At 38.4% G+C, this 17821-nt stretch overlaps 1 protein-coding gene across 1 annotated transcript in view; it reads left to right on the forward strand.

Annotated features, from left to right (window-relative positions):
- Nucleotides 1-17821, forward strand: part of PREX2 (phosphatidylinositol-3,4,5-trisphosphate dependent Rac exchange factor 2) — a 208729-nt gene that overhangs the window by 120275 nt on the left and 70633 nt on the right. Inside the window, exons 24-30 of the mRNA XM_036437097.2 lie at nucleotides 4434-4653; nucleotides 5181-5388; nucleotides 12500-12679; nucleotides 13986-14080; nucleotides 14839-14921; nucleotides 15639-15729; nucleotides 16894-17022. Of these exons, the coding sequence (XP_036292990.1) occupies nucleotides 4434-4653; nucleotides 5181-5388; nucleotides 12500-12679; nucleotides 13986-14080; nucleotides 14839-14921; nucleotides 15639-15729; nucleotides 16894-17022 (1006 nt within the window). The remainder of the gene's footprint in view (nucleotides 1-4433; nucleotides 4654-5180; nucleotides 5389-12499; nucleotides 12680-13985; nucleotides 14081-14838; nucleotides 14922-15638; nucleotides 15730-16893; nucleotides 17023-17821) is intronic.

The raw sequence follows: 17821 nt of genomic DNA on the forward strand, positions 1-17821 counted from the left end.
AGAGAACAGAGCCATTAATCAGAAAATATAGGGAACATCAGCTATTTTAAATTGATCGATTGTTTAATTTATTTGACATACTTTACTGAGCACCTTTTATATGCCAAGCACTATTCTTGGGTTGAGGAATATGGCAGCAAAAACATCTCTTGTGGTGCTTATGTTTGAGTAGGGGAAGCAGCAAGAAAGTAAATAAATATCTTCAAAGGAGTGAAATCAAATGTTGAAAGGAGTTGTGAGAAAGTCAAAATAGGGAGCCATGGCAGGAAGCGCCCGGATGGCAACTTTAGACTGGGAGGCTAGAGAAAGCCTCCTCGAGAAAGCATATGGTGAATGGCAAGTTGAACCCTTCATTACACTGGAGTGGGGAAGCATCCATGTAGAACGAGCAGCTGAGGCCCTATAGCCAGGAAAAGACCAGGGTGGAAGGAGGTGTGGCCAGGCATAGGGTCACTTTATGTTTTCTTGACTTTCTTCTCTCCATTCATACAACAAAAGCAGTGGAAATAGCTTCAAGAGACATACATGGAAATAGGTACACTTTATAAATAAAAATAAAACTTTGGGATCAGGGTATAGTAGGTAGGGTATTGATTCAGATGGGACCAAGATAGCACAGACTAAAAATAGCAAGAAGGACCAGGATAGCACAGACTAAAAAAAGATAGAAAGTTTATTTTTATGGAGGGGTACGGCGGCTTGACAATCTTCTAGGGATCTCCCTATATTTTTGCTCTCTCTCCTAGGACATTGGCCTCTCCCACTACCATGTAAGTCATAGCTCCCCAGGAGGGGAAAGAGGAAGAGGAGAGTCAAGTGTTTCCATTTGAAGGCATGACCCAGACGTTGTAGACATCATTCCTACTGACATCCTGTTAGTCATTTAGTGAAAGGGAGGCTGGGAATCCATGAGCCCTGGGCATCATGTGCTCAACTGAAACTCAGGAAATTTTATTACCAAAAGGAAGAAGGAGACAAATACTGGAGGTAAATTAGGAGGTAAATTTATAGGTGAAGCTATATTAGAATAGATAGTATAGACCACCAGGGGAAAGGAGTCATACGTATGCAGGTGCTAAGACTCTATTTAGTTACTGAAGTGGAATATTCTGTTTAGACTTCCTGATGGCCCAAATAAAAAAGGAAATGTAACCCAGTACATATTTATCAGCATCTCTGAGATATATACATGTTTCTTAAGAGAAGCAAAGATTTTCTTGGCCTGAGTTCTAAAATAAATCTCTCTCGCTGGATTTCAAATGGGTGACACCAGGAAATGGCAGGGCAGTGCCCATCAACATATCCATGCAAAAGGAGCAGCAGTTTGTTTTATAATATGTGGCTGATATTTTTAATGCACTCTTTTAATGAAAGCCAATGACGTAGGTCAAAACTCAACTTCCAATAGGGCAGGAAGAATAGGGAAATGTTTGTTAAATGAGTCCTTAAATCATTGACTTGAGGATTCTTGCCATCTCACCCTTACAATTTACCTGGGAAGAAAGATCAAAATACGTGAAGTGAGCAGTAATAATACTGCCTACTTAGCCTACGAGGGGGTGCCATTGTGAATGGTTGGACGTACTGCATCCCACACCCTGATCTATATGAGGGTGCCCCTTGGAGTTATGGAGTGAGTGCACAGCAGATTGCAGCAGTCTGCCACAGGTGTCAGGCACTGTGTGAGATATTTCACAGTTTGCCTATGTTATATAATTTTACCAGTGCAGTGATACGAGCCACATGATTCACTTCATCAGAGAATTATCTGAAGCTGAGTCGTCAAGTACCTTGCCCAAAGACACACAGCTGGAAACAGCAGTGAAGCTGGGACCTTGCTCCCTTTTGTGCTAACGCTGGTTGTTGCTTGTTTACCTGTACTGACACTGAGCTACACAGGTTATGTGCTAAGCAGTATAGTTGAGACGACAAGGGCATCGAACAGCATTTCAGAAAAGGAGGAATTATTATGGATCAACTCGTCAAAAAGTGCTGCCTGCTGTTTGGAAAGATTTATCTAAGTGAAGAGGGAAGAATGAGCTCAAAGGGATATATCCTGAGTGAAGGCAGAGATGTTGATGTGACAATGATCTTATCGATGAAGAGTTGGCAGACTGCCTGGAGGACTTGAGTTGGATGCAATTAAAAAAGTAAACTGAAAAAAGTCTGATTTTTCCAGTGATATTTGGAGTGGCCTAAGACTCATGTTTGTAAAAAGTGCCAGTCACTTAGACTTGTGTGGAAGCATTGGGAATGGAGAGAAAATGACTCGTTCATGGTGTGTGTAGGTATAGTATATATGATGAAATGGTTATGGTGGAGGAAGCAGGTGTTTTTCCCTGGCTTCTAACAAAAATATGGTTTGTGATAAACTAAGGAGTGAATGTTGTGTGGGATTAGAAACATAAAGTTCAGGGTTTCCCCCCAGATGCAGGGGGTTCTCAAACACATTATTCCGGTGAGTGAAATAAATGAAAACACATCATTTTTACATTTTCTCAGGAGTAACTAGCAGCTGGGGAAAGCTTTTAAAGCAGAGATGGAGAAGCTAATGGGAAATGGTTTTAGATGACAAAAATAATAACACTGAATTATAGAAAGCTCTTGTATGTGCATTATTATTTGAGTTTTGAAATAACCATGTGTACGGAAAGCTGCTGCTTTCTCAAGGAGATCGATAATTTCCTTAATGTCATGTAGCTGGGGAAGACCAGGTCTCAGTCCTTTGGAAAGCTCTCACTTATTTTTATTTTCAATTTAGAAATAAAAAGAAATTTGTAGACAACTAGGACTTAAAAATAATGAAGCTATTTTTTTCCCCTTATCCCTTCTTGACCATAGCATATTTAGAATAATTGGCTATCTTTCTCACTAGATAGAGAAACCAGATTAGCAAGAGATTATTTCAAGGTTCTTTTCTATTTGAACCAAATTTAGATACCTAAAATAATAGTCTCGCTAGGTCATGTAAGTTAGCTCCATTTGCATGTCAAATGCATATCAACGGAAACAATAGCATTGGTGAATATATGTGTTTAATTTCCACATATTTACTTTTATAGTATTATTAGCAACGTATTTTTCTTCTAGAGGAAGGCTTCAAAGACTTTTCTTTCTGTGAAGTAGAATGTAGTATCCATAGAAACTGAAATCTCGAAAGAGGCTACCTTGCCTTTATTTTGATTAGAAAAGATTTAGATTATAAAAATAGAAAACAGTTGATTTCTATAGTTTCTGTAGTCAGGCTGTTACCATCATAATAGATTTCCCAGCCAGTTGTACTGGCCATCGATGCTTTTTGGTCCAGATGTGAGAGAAGTTCAAACCTCACTGGAGACCTGGATGAGTCGTCTGCAGGCAGTTAAGCTCTGGAGGATGTGTGGTGATCCAGTAGTAAGACTGGGCACTGGTTGGAAGAAACATTCTCATCCTAAATTGTCCTAGGAATCCTTTTTAATTCTAGATTTATTCTGTTTTAGAATACTTTCATAATTGAGCTTATTTGGGATATTGGTCAGACTTCCTCCATATACATGTTTCATGAGCTTTCAATCAAGAGATAGTTCCTATTTACACAAAAGTACTAGTATAACCAGTGGGAATCAGGCCCTCTGACATGTGTGTACAAAGAGTGAGAAATGGTGTATGAGAGCAACTGAGTGAAGACTAGATGGAGCACAGGGAGCAAGGGGAAGAGAGCTGGAGATAAATAAGCTAGGTGCAATTAGACTTTGGGCAGCTGTGGAGTATGGCAAGAATTAGATGGATTTGGATTGCAAGGTTTTAAGCACTGGAGTGGCTATCCTTGAAAGGCATGTCAGTCCTCTGAGTAGTGCTTTATTCTCAATGGCAATAAAGTGGAGTTCACACCAGTCCTCAGGCTGATCCTGACCTGAGTGCTCAGCAGTGATTAACAGAAGGCATGGGAAACACAATTGGTCCTGTCTGTCATCCTGCCATTCTGGGTCAACAGCACCACACCTTACTGTCTAACCTGCTCACCTGCTCAGGCTTAGATTGATTTTTATGGCAGTGTTTGGAATAATCCCATCTTTCACCCTTGACCTGCCAGCTACCCTATTCTGTCACCTTGTCTCACTTTAAAAATGAACACCCTATATTGATGTTATAGGACACTTACTTCTCTATCGAACTCTCTAGGAAGTGATATTGGTTCCTTAAATTAATTTCTTTTAGCACTACCTTGTGAGCAGAGTTCCAAATGAATTACATGCATCTGCTGCCTACATTGCTTTGCTTTATTAAAAAATGTCTGGATTTTAAAATAACAATTTAAATTCTAGCAGCTTATAATTTATTTCACTTGTTCCAGTTGACATTTAATTTTATGTTGATGTTGCTATGGATGATGGAAGTGAAATGTCTGAGGTACCACTGTGTGTTCAACTGCTGTTTATTTCTTTAATTTATAGTTTTCTCGTGTACTGAAGAATAGAGCCTGGCCCACCTTTAAACAAGCCAAATCTAAAATATCCCCGCTGCACAGCAGTGATTTCTGCCCTACCAACTGCCATGTCAACGTGATGGAAGTTTCTTATCCCAAAACATCGACCTCGCTGGGGAGCGCCTTTGGTGTTCAGTTGGATAGTCGGAAGCATAACACTCAAGATAAAGAAAACAAATCTGAACAAGGTATGTTAGCTTTCGAAACTTGGTCAAATATAAAAGTAATTTAGGCAGTCATAATGGTTCCCACATCCCTGGCTTTGGACAGATTCCTGGTGTGTAAGCAAGTCTGAACTTTTGTAAAGAAAGACTCTTCACTATAATCACTTGGATAATTATGTGTAAGCATTTATAGAATGAAAATGGAGTATGCACTTTTATTATTTTATTGTTTTTTTCTTTAAGAAGAATGGGGGTTCTTGCCTTTCTTACACATGATGGGTACAGCTCATCTTGCTGTGAAATCAATTAATCTGAAATGCCCTATAACTCTGGGAAAAATAGAGAAGCACAGTGTAATTCCCACCATCACCGCAGGATGTGGGATCAAACTGCATTCCTCCCCTTTCATGGCAATTCCCCATAAGCTCTAATTCCGGAATTAAATTCAGCATCGGGCTTGCATTTTATTGTATGGTAAGCTTGGGCCTCTATGATTGTTACTGTAAGTTAAAGACAGGAAGTATCATGATGGAATGATTTTACCTCCCCAGGGAAACTGAGCCCTATGGTGTACATTCAGCACACCATCACCACCATGGCGGCCCCTTCGGGCTTGTCGTTGGCACAGCAGGATGGGCACGGGCTCCGGTATCTGTTAAAAGAAGAAGACTTGGAAACCCAGGACATCTATGTGAAACTGCTGGGCAAACTTCAGGCGGCCCTGAAAGAGGTGGAGATGTGTGTTTGTCAAATAGACGAGTAAGTATTTAATTTACTGTGTTTTTAAACGTGCCTAATGAAATAGCTGTAGAAAATAACACTTTTGAATAGCCATCATTGGCTCTAGTTTTTGGAAATGTAGGAGATTTTTGCTGACTGCTTAGACCCTCTTCTTCTAACAACTTAAAAATGATAAAACATGCCATATAACTATAGATACATACGGAAGCTTTAACACAGGGAAGAGAGTGACAAAACTTTATTGTATGGAAAACACTAAGTTTCAGTGTGAAAATATTAAATTGACAAATATGACTGAAAGATGGATTTCATTGTAGCCTTCACAGAGCAGAGCACAATATATGGTATATGTGCATGCAGTAGATGTTTAGGAAAAAATGTAAAATATAACAAATCCTTAACATACTTCTTAAATGAGTCAATCCAAACCTATATATTCCTTGGACTAATGACCAAATTAATGGTGTATAATAACCCAAATAGCTGTGCCAACAATTTGAAAGATTTTATCATGTAAGGCAGAGAAAGTTAATTATAACTTTTCCAACATGAGTCTGATTGAGGAGTTTGACATTTGGAGAATTGCCTGAGCTCTGCAGGATGATTTGCCCCATCATCGTATCTGATTAAGTTTCACATCCAGTCAAGACAGCTCAGTGTGTACAAAACAACACGGCATTCAGTGTAGCACAGTGTCTCATATATACAACAGGGTGAATAATGACACATTGCAAGTTTGTGGTGATAATTATACAACTTAATACAAAAAGCAATCAGCAATCATGTTTACTTATCCTTCAAGGAGTTGAAATTGTTAAAAATATCCAAAATTAGTAGAATCTGCAAATGGTATAAACACTGTTAATCCTCTTTTTTTATTGTACCTCCTTTTGAAGTTATATTTTTAGATTGCTTTTGGGGGTGTGTTGTGTAGTACACACACACAGACTTCTTCCCATTCCTCCAAGGGTAATTCAGTTGTGACAAAATATTTAGCGCTTACTTTAAGCCTTTGTTACAATTAGACATTATATTAATGAAGTCTTAACAGACATCATCTCTGATTTTATATATCTGAGAAATTTAGTCTGTATCATTTCTATAAGATTATTCTTATATTTACTATTTACTATTTACTATGCTATTTTCCAGCTGTTTTAATGAGTTAATTTGAAATTATAATTCTGTTTTACTAGATCTGATACTCTAGTTTTGTTTTTTTTACCTATTGTGCTTGGGAGTCAGCTCTAGTGTGTGTGTGTGTGGGGGGGCGTTGTTGGAGTGGGTGGAAGGATTGAGCAAAAAAGAAAAAAGAGAACTCATGGGCATGGACAAGTGTGGTGATTGCAGGAAAAGAGGAATGGGTGGAGGTGGAAGAGGGCATAGAGGAGCTAAATGGTGATAGAAAAAGTAAAATGAAATACATTTTGAAAATAAATTTTAAAAAATGACATTGGCATATCATATTGTGACTGCCCCATTTAAGAATGAATTAGACAGTTTGCAGTTTCTGAGAACAGGAAGCTAGTTTCAAACAACTGTATGATACTTTTGAATTGTTTTAGAATGGATATGTAACCTTTTGATAGAGAAGTTTATATTTTAGGGCATTATATTTTGCTTTATTTAATAAATCTGATTTTATTATATGACATATTTTATATAAGAAGTCAGTTTTTCCCTCTGAAATATGTAGGAAATGCATTCAATATGATATATGCAATAAAGCCATAAGTAATAGCATTGAGTCATGTATCTTAGTCTCAAAGGATTTTAGCAGAACATCTGGACCAATCGCATACTCCAATCAGGCCAAAAGTAATTGTTCCTGCTTTTCAGATGAGTCCTTTGTCAGTGGCAGGATAATTGATTGCCCGAGTGCACACTGCCTCAGAATGAAGCTTTGGATGCATTGACTACCTGGCACAGCCTGGCACTTGTCCAGGCTTCATCTGTCTGTGTTAGATTTTTGACCATTTTATTTTTAAGTTCTGCTAATGTAGATGTGTGTGTGTTGTGTGTATGTGTGTTTGTGTGTGTGTGTGTTTGTGTGTGTGTGTGTGTGTGTGTGTGTGTGTTTTCCAAGAAAATGGTAAGAGCCTAGGAACTCCTTTTCCTTGGTTTAAAATGCTTTGCAATTAAAGCACTATTTGCACAAAGAAGTCATTTTTCTTATCTAAAACTACTTAAAATGATTACCTATTTTTACTTAAGAGTTCCTCCACTCTATTCTTCTAAAAGCCATTACCCAACTATGCAGGTTTATTAGGAAAGTGACGTGAAATGAGCAAATGATTTGAGGAACTTCCTTGGTCTTCTCCATATAATTCAATTCTAAATATAAATATGTTCTATATAATTCAGTGTGCGATATAATAAACTTTAAAACAGTATAGTAGTTGTCCAAGAGCTTGGATTCCTTGTTGGCCTTACAATTCAGAGAAGCTGCAGTACAGTGGAACTTGTCAAATTATTTGAAAAGCTACTTACCAAACAATTTTCTCACCATGTAGTAATTATTCTTAGTCACACATAGAAGTGTCTGCAGAATGGAGAAGCAAATCTCAGATGTTTTGCCACATTTTAAAGGAAATGGCCTCAGAACACCCCATGGCTAGCCTTTCTAGAAGTCATTTAGTCCTGTGAAAGGGCCTGGTGGTGAACTTGTCTTCCCCTGAAGCCTGTCACTTGGAGCACTTCTAGAATTAACATCTTACTTAACATGTAGATATTCCACTCAATCCTACTTCATTCGGGTCCAAAGATGGAACTGGAGATGAACTTACTGTTTAGTACCATGAAATAAGGCAGTGTTATGGATTTCATCGAGACTGTGATTCCTATTTCACTGTGGAACACTAAATACTTTTGCCTTCTCATGGGTTATTTTCTGATTAATGACACTTAGGTACTAGACATAAGTAAATAGAAAATAATTTGTGGATGATCTAGGATACTCTAAAACCTTTCATGGGATTTCAGAAAACAGGGAAGAAATAAATAAATAAAGAGCCTTGAGGGTTATTGAAGACAGGACATTTGAAAACAGACTTCATTTTGCAGGTTCCACATGCCAGATTGAGCTGTGAACATTGAAGAACATTCAGCAAGCTGGGAGTTACAGATAGGAGCGGTAGGGCTGGTGGTGGAATTATCTTTGAGGTTTCCCAAGCATTTTTCTGGTAAATGTATACAAGAGGCGACAGCTTCATGAAAGTTAACTTGTGCACCAGACACACTATAGGCACTGGCTTATTCATTATCACAGTCCCTCTGTCATATGGCTTATGTACTCCTGGGATGTATCACAGATACATCAAACTTAAATTTGTTTCTAAAATTGAATTCTGGATTTTCTCTTACTCAGTCCACTTCAACCCCTTCACCAAGGGCTTCCCTTTGTCAGTAAGTACTTCCCAACTCTTTAGTTCATGAAGACAGAATCTTGGCCTCTTCCCTTTCCTTCCCCTTCACCTCAGTACTTCATTAAGTTCTGTCAATTGTACCTCAGAACGTATCCATCCCATTACTTAGACTGGATCACCACCGTCCCCCCACGTGTGCCCACTGTAGGAGTTTCCAGCTCTGCCTCTCTCTGATACATTCTACATCCACCTGTGCCAGAGGGATCTGAAAGGCAAAGCATGCTAGCTTCTTGCTTAAAACCATTTGATGGCATTGCAGTGCAATTAATACAGCATCGAATGGATCATTGTGGCCTGCAGGGCCCCACATGATCTGCCCCTGTCCCCTCTCCGGGGAAACTCATCTCCCTAAGCTCCAAGATATTAACCTCTTCCTGTTCCCGGAACTTGACAAACAGCCTGGATAGCCCTGCTCCTGAGGTCTACCTGGCTGGCCTTCTAGGCAGTAAAGTGTCAGGCTAATGGCGGCTGTGCAGAGAGGCTCTGCCTCAGAACCCCTAGTGAGCAGATGCTCCAGTGCCCAGCCATTCATGTCATGTCTTCTTAGAATCTACTTTTTATACAAGTCTTTTTACTCCCTTCATTGTTATGTTAACTGGAAGCCTCACAGCAAGGTGTCTTTCTTACCCACTCTCCATGCCCCTCTGAGTCACAGGGTCTCCCTGCACACTGACCTCCTTCAGAGTCTAGGCAACAGCCCTGGTCCATTGGGATGTCTGATTGCCCCAGCAGGGGAGAGAATGAGGCCAATCCCACTGGAATAAAGGCTTCTAGGTGGAAGGGGCCCATGTCACCTCCACTCACATCAAAAGCAAGTCACCTGGTCATTCCCACCCTCACCAGGGTAGGGGAGGAGAGCTCTGATGACCACCTTCCTCCCTTCAGAGAGTGTCACTGATATGCAGGGGAGCAGGCATTCTGCAGAATTTGAAAGTATATGTATAAAACAGTGTGTCTCACCTAATCTCTAAAATGAGGGAATAATAATAATCATATCAACTTCATAAGGTAGTTTTAGGGCTTAAGTGAATTAATGTCTGTTAAGTACTTAGTGTAATGACTTCAGTAAGAGCTCTAACTGTTATTTATGATGATGATGATGATGATGATGATGATATTTAAATGTCAATATTATAGAAAAAAAACAACACAGGTCAATGCACATCCGACATACAATACTCTTTATTAATCAAGGGCATCAGGAAAAGATTGACCTGGAATGGTAGGCTGCTCGGAATTCTCATTCAGAATGAATGGACTTACAGTAGGTAGCTTTTTCAAATTATATATGCGCAACAGTACAGGAAAATGTGTTTGCATGCACACGTTAAGTTTTATTTCTTATTATTGCTGTAAGGAATCTATAGACATTTTATGCAAAATCATGGTGTCACACACTTTTTGTAACATTTGTGAGCGTTAACACTGGTTCCTGCAGGGTCACTGTGAGCATAATTGCAGCTGATTCTGACGAAAAGCAAATATGTGAATGCAGTGCCTGTAAGTCGGAAAGAAATGTTTATGCTTAGCCCCACGGCTTCTGATTTAAAAACACACAGAGCGCAGAGGACGCCTGGCAGAAGGAACTCCTGCGAACTCTTTGGCATTCAGGCCTCATTGTCTGTGCACTTGTGGTGCATACTGTTTCAATATTTTGGGTGGAGGGAGTGAATACATATCCCATCTGTCTTACAAGACGTAAAAGTATCCTTCCAAGTGGGCTTTTTATTAAAAGAATTAGAAGCCTCACTAGGTCTGGAGCAATTGTACCTCGGCTTCCTGATTGTCACTGGTGCCTAAAAACCATAAACTGCCAAATGCTGTTCCAGTATCATCTCCCAGGGAAACCTTACCTGACTACTAATGTGAAGTTGCAGTTCTGGCTTCCTTGCCGTCTTAGTTTTTCTTCCTAACGTTTGTCACCTTCTGATTGCTAGACAGTTTACTGTTTATTGTTTTGTTTCCTCCCCGGAGATTGTAAGCTCCAAGAGGGCAGGCAATCTTTGTTTTGTTAACTGTGATATGCACAGCCCGAGAGCCATGCATAATATAATAAATGCATCTAATTAATTATGACATTATGGATTTAACATAGAAGCAGTATGAGACATTTTCATGGTCTTGAAATAAAGCAAACATGATATTGCTATAAAAAAAATGAGTAAATGTATATGTTGCCCTCACTGGGTTTCTCAGTTGGTTATAGTGTCGTCCCATAGACCAAAAAAGGTTGCAGGTTCAATTCTCAGTCAGGGCACATACCTAGGTTGTGGGTTTGGTCCAAGTTCAGGGCCACCAATTGATGTTTCTCTCTCACCAGGATGTCTTTCTCTCAATCTCTCTCTCTCTCTCTCTGTCTCTCTCTCTCTCTCTCTCTCCCTCTCTCTCTCCCTCTCCCTCTCCCTCTCCCTCTCTCTCTCCCTCTCCCTCTCCCTCTCCCTCTCCCTCTCCCTTTCCTTTCCTCTCTTTCTAAAATCAATAAACATGTCTTTAGGTGAAGATTGAAAACAAAGATATGTACATTTGCTCTTGATGGAATAGAGTGTCATTGCTATTTGATAAATGAGAAGATAAAGGTTGGCTGGAGAAGCCAAACATGGATCCTTTTTTTTCAGATGTGATTTAATTCAAGTTTATAGCATGTTATTTAATAGTAAAGACTGATTACATTTTTGCATAATTTTGAGTTAGACAAGTCTAACAGAAACTTTTTACAGCCCAGCATTCAAGGCTGGAGTGCTTGTCCAAGTCCAAGGTCAGTTTTCACACCAGTTCAGCATCTGCAGGTGGCGTTTTAGCCTTGAGCCAGGTTGGGGGCAGATTTGTGAGATTCCATCCTGATGGATTGCAGACAGTGTGGGAATAGCAGCTGCTGGCTTCCTGTCCTCACCTTGTGTGTGACTCTGTTTAGCATCTTATGATCACAAGGACCAGGACCTTCCTGTGAGTCTGTGAGTCTGAGTAGTAAGAAAGGATTGACAAATGGAGAAAGCCTGGGAGGTAACTAAGACAGGCCCAGATGGGTATGTGGCTTTTTAATATCTGAGGGCACGCCAATGAGGGTATTGAAGCACCTTTAGTGTTTGTTTTAATATCTGGGTAGCCCTTTAAAGTTTCCCAGTATTTTTAGACGTCAGGCTGATGTCTTTCTCTTTTTATTTTTATTTTATTCTTTTAAATATATTTTTTATTAATTTTTTTTTACAGAGAGGAAGAGAGAGGGATAGAGAGTTAGGAACATCGATGAGAGAGAATCATCGATCAGCTGCCTCTTGCACACCCCCTACTGGGGATGTGCCCACAACCAAGGTACATGCCCTTTGACAGGAATGGAACCTGGGACCTTTCAGTCTGCAGGCCGATGCTCTATCCACTGAGCCAAACGGGTCTCGGCTGTTGTTCTCTTTTTATTCTCACAGCGATCCTGTGGGTTAGTCATTCATAGTATTCCCATCTGATGGTTGTCAAAGAGACTCATTGTTTTGCTCTAATAACAAAGCTCGTAAGTTGGAGAACCAGGATTTGAACACAGCTTTCTAGTTTAAATTGTGTTTCTATTATTTGGGTTTGGATGCGGTAGGATATTTACTTGCTGTAAAACACAGATGCACTCTAGACATATTTTGAAAGCCCATGATATCAAACAGTAAGCAGCCAGTTTGAAAGTGTGCACTTACTTTTTTTTTTTTAATATTACCATACAGCCTTCTGTCTTCGATAACATCTTCTCCTAAGTTAGAACGGAAGGCAGCCGAATGCATAGTGCCAACAGACAGTGACAATGAGAAGGGGGAAAGGAACAGCAAGCGGGTCTGTTTTAATGTGGCCGGCGATGAGCAGGAAGATTCAGGTCATGACACCATCAGCAACAGGGACTCTTACAGGTAATTCGTTAACTCCTTGAACTCATTTCATCCACAAGGTCAAATGTGATTCAGTTATTTTCCACACAGGTCTTGTAAAAAATAATTATTAAATCAAAGTTACTCTCATTGGAGATGTTTAGTACATACTAATAGTTCTTAAAAACATATTTTACCGACACGGGGAGGAACAGGATGCTCTCACATAATTCCCACCACAGCCAGCCCCATGTGGCTGGTTCTGAGATGAGCTCCATTTCACAGATAAGGAAGCTGAGGCCCACAGAACTTCCCTAATTGACCTATGAGACCAGGTGGTCTGGCCCTGATTTTCTCTCTTAACCACTCTACTTTCCCAATTTCTATGTGAAAGGGATTTTAACCAATACATAAGAAAATTATTACTAGAGATTTAATAATATATCACGCAGATGGACCACTTTTACCATTTCATTTACTTTTAGCTTCTAAGGACACCAATATGCTCTTTAATAGGAACCTGTGGTTTCCTCTCCAATGGGAAATGACTTGCCTAAAAATACTTTCTTGCCTAAAATTCTAGTTATTGAGTAATTAAAATTACTATTTTAATTAGTAGTTAAAATTACTAATTAAAATTACTCTCACTCTCCCACTACGCAAAAATAGAAATTTTAAATGTAAATGTAAATTTAAATAAATCATTTTTATTTATTGTGAGAGGAAAACAATATTTAATCTCCTGCACTATTTCAGATATGTGTAATATATCCATATACATTCACAATTATTTTAAACTTCCTTTCCTTCGAAGTTCACCATTATTGAACATTTTCAAGGTACATGCCTTGTGCTCAGCTCTGAGGTGGGGAGAAGGCACTGACCTCCCTCCCCCCTAGGGAAGCTCAGAATGCCATTGATAAGTTATCATTTAAGGTACAGTAAGGATTGCAAGTCAGGGATCTGAAACAGAACTCTATTTGTCTCTATTAACAGGTTAACTCCAGGCATACTAGTATACCATCAAAAAGATTATGAAGGATTTTAAGTTTGGTTTGAATCCTTGGTTTATATACTCATTTTTTTTTTAAAGATTTTATAACTATGCATTTAAAAATGTATTTGGAATGATGTTCCATAACAAGAAAACTTGAAATATGATTGAACTTAAAATACATGTTTTTGAATAAAGTTAGATAAACTGTGGTAGAGAAGTTTATCTTTTGCATCACTTTCTATAAAACATATTAATACCTGTAACTGCGGCAGAGTACGTTTCTCTCATGAGAAATCACAGGGCAGGTGTGGCGAATGCAGCCTTAAAGTCAATGCAACTCCTTCTTTTCAGCGACTGCAACAGCAACAGGAACTCCATCGCCTCCTTCACCAGCATTTGCAGCAGCCAGTGCAGCTCCTATTTCCATAGTGACGACATGGACTCAGGTGCATGTGGGGAAGGTCTGGGTGCTTTGTGATGTTAGTACCGTTGGAATGGACCTATTGGATCCTTATGCATTTTTACCTTTTCCAGTAATCCTTGGTAACTGCGCATGCTGCATTTCAGTGTAGGTGCTTGGTCAAGTCTGTTTCTCAATCCTGATATAAATAGTGAACTAAAAAGAGATGAAGTAAACAAACTAAAAATTTTAAATTACCTTAGTATATGTTTTATGATCCTTCTATGGCAATTTGAAGGATGATAGATATACAGGAAGCAAGTTTTACTGAAACATTAGGCATTGTTGATTGGGTATGTGTGTGGGAAGGGCTTTTGAACCAAGGACTTTAGGACAGTAGATGTAAAATAGCCTCAATGTAGGTGATCAGAGTAATAAATAAATACCTGATATAAAGACCTCACAAATTTCTTGTTTTGTGTGTGTTACAGACAAGATTTTGCAGCCAATTAGGATAAATATTAACTTTGAATCTGAAATTTATTTCAACTACTTAATTATCAGAAAAATGAACCATTTGAAAGAATTAACATAGTGCAGTATTCTATGTGGCCACTTTCACTCCACTTTCCTGGGATCAGTAATCTGATATCTTTATAGCTATTAAATCTTTTGAGATTCATTTTCTGATCATGAAAATGAATGTCTTGAATAAGAGCTTGTGTTTCAACATTTTCATTTTATTTATATTAAAATACTTTGGAATATTAAACATAGGATTAATTATTCTTTTTTAAAATCTAGGTGATGAACTTCCACTAAGTGTTCGAATTTCTCATGAAAAACAGGACAAGATACATGGTTGTCTGGAGCATCTTTTCAGCCAGGTATGACTGGGACCCCTTGGGTATCTTTTTCCTGTAGACCAAACTATCGGGTATCTCTTTTTCAGATGTACCGAAAATAGCTTGGAATTAGAATAGAAAGGCGTTAATCTGTCCTTCCACCCACTTTAACTCAATTCCCACAATTTAAAAATGGGAATAAGTATTCTTTCAACCAACTAACCTGAAGGATCGTTATAATGTCAAGTATTTTACAGTCCTGAGAAAATCATAAAGAGTTATACATACAGGAGTTATTTTTTTTACTGTTTATTTTTTATGGGTTTTCAGAAGCCTTTATGACATTTCTTAATTTTATTCTTAATTTCAGAAAGCACAGATTGTCATAGGGCTCCTTTAAAAATTTATATCCATAACTATAATTTATAGTATAGAAGCTTTCATTACTTTGAAAAGGATTTTGATAACTTTTAGTTTTCTGTAATAACTCTAAGACCTATATTTCTCTTATGTTGTAAAATTATATTTTGTATTAATATATGGTAGGATAGTAAGAAATGTTAAAAAGTAATATTGCAAAAGTTCTCAGGTGAGTTTATTCCAATATTTTATTTAAAGGTAGATTTCATAAGAATCATGGGATTTTAAGCAGTAATCGTTGCTTTACAAAAAAAAAATGTTGCAAGATTTACTCTTGGAAATATATGTGATGTCTTACGAGAGATTATGTAACTCTCAGAATCTCTCCTATTGTCATAGGTGGATTCAATTACCAATCTCCTAAAAGGGCAAGCTGTGATCAGAGCCTTTGAGCAAACCAAGTACTTCACCCCAGGTCGAGGATTGCAGGGTAAGGTTTATAAAATAACTGTTAGAAGCAATTGGGAAACAAAGTGGGAGACAGTATAGTTATGAAGCAAAAGCATCTATTGTAATAAAAGCATAATATGCTAATTAGACTGGATAGCCAAACAACCTTCCTGATGAAGCGGGGGCTGCGAGGGCAAAGGCAAGCCACCCTGGCTGCCAGGCCCATAGACCGTTGCATGAATTTTGTCCATTGGGCCTCTCGTCTATGTATATAAAAGCCTAAATGAACGTTTGACCATTCGACCATTCGACCATTCAACCATTCAACTGTTCGACTGGTAGCCATATGCACACTGACCACCACGGGACAAACTCTCAACGCACAGGCATGGAAACATGAAACAGACTGATGAATCTCAGAGGGAAGGCAGGAGAGGGGAGGGTGGGAAGAGATTAACCAAATATCTTATATGCATACTAGAGGCTCAATGCATGGATTCTTGAAGTCCCTTGGCCTGGCCTATGGGGACCAGACCGAAACTGGCAGTCCGACATTCCCCTAGGGGTCCCACGTTGCAAGAGGGCGCAGGCCAGGCTGAAGGATGCCACTGGTGCATGAATCCATGCACCAGGCCTCTATTAGTACTAAAAGAAAAGTTCTTTTTGCTCATGCTTCATAATTCACTTAATATTGCTTCTTTTTGATAAATTTTAAATCTAAGTAAAAAACAAGTATAGGATCTTTTAGATTTCTTTGAAAATCAAAATGTTTAATGCCTATGGGGCCAGACTGAACATATGAGTTAATTGAAGAGATACAGGTATTAAGTTGCTTTGGCTAAAACCAAGCATAATGGCTACTTATTTATATCCCAGTGGTGAGGGGGGAGGGTTGAGAATGTGGATGGGCAAACAGAATAGGCTAACAGAAGAAGATCTAGAGCTTCCACTTTCAGACATCTAGTTTAAGATGTTTAGAGTATACTTTTTTCATCTAAATTTGCTCCTTTGTTTAAACATTTGTAAGAAAATAATATTAAAGTTTGGCATTCTGGATTTAACACATTTTCTCCTGTGATATGGCTGAAGAAATTACCAACATGATAATAATTTAGGACAATAGCAAGGAAAACAAGAAGATTCTGAAGCTGATAGTGTTGTTAACTGTTTGAGAGTTAAGAGAGATTTTTTTGTGTTTATTTAGAATTTCAGCAGGAAATGGAACCAAAGCTGAGTTGTCCAAAACGATTAAGGCTTCACATCAAGCAAGATCCTTGGAATCTTCCCAGCAGTGTCCGGAGTCTTGCTCAGAACATCAGAAAATTTGTTGAAGGTCAGGTTGAAAAACAAAGAATATTTCATTATATTAGTAGTAATCATTTAAAAACCCATTAAACCCAAGAGTTCAGTAATGGTCTGATCACTTTTTCAATGTTTCCTGTTAAGAGTGAAATAAAAGGACTGTAAAGTGTGATGGAGGATGAGAAAGGAGGAATAAGATTGTGGAACCTTATGTTCCAAGGATCTAAATGATCTACATGAGAGAGAATATTCTCAGTGAATAAAATAAGAGCTTATATTTTTGAAGACAAATGGAGCATGGAGCTTCACATCTTATAATATGAGACAACAGAAAATTTTTTCAAGAATTCACAGAAGACATGAAGCTAAATGTTATGGAGAGTCTAAAAAATCAATTGGGCATCTGTGTGAGAATCAAGATAATGACATAGGTTGCATTGTTCATTTTATGTTTCTTTATCAGAATTGTTTGTCTGAGTTATTGGTGTTATTATCTACCATGATATTGTTTCTTCAACACCGTATAATTGGTACAACCTGTAATTGGAGCTATAACTTCAAGACGATGCCAAAATCTGATTGCTTGTTTAGATTCAGAATTATTAAGTAGAAAATTCTGAGAGTTTCCTACATGGTTATGGTGAAAATGATAAAGAGAGAAATTTGTTTAATTTTTAAAAATATCTAATTCATGATTTTATTTCCAAAATTCAGCCAGTGGTTGGCAGTTATCTGAAGTCACATTTTGGTATTCCCAACTGTGGGTATACCACTGGCATCTAGTGGGTAGAGCCCAGGGATCCTACTGAACAGTCTACAATGTATGGGAC

Source organism: Pipistrellus kuhlii, unplaced genomic scaffold (assembly GCF_014108245.1).
Source record: "Pipistrellus kuhlii isolate mPipKuh1 unplaced genomic scaffold, mPipKuh1.p scaffold_m20_p_14, whole genome shotgun sequence".
Classification (NCBI taxonomy): Eukaryota; Metazoa; Chordata; class Mammalia; order Chiroptera; family Vespertilionidae; genus Pipistrellus; species Pipistrellus kuhlii.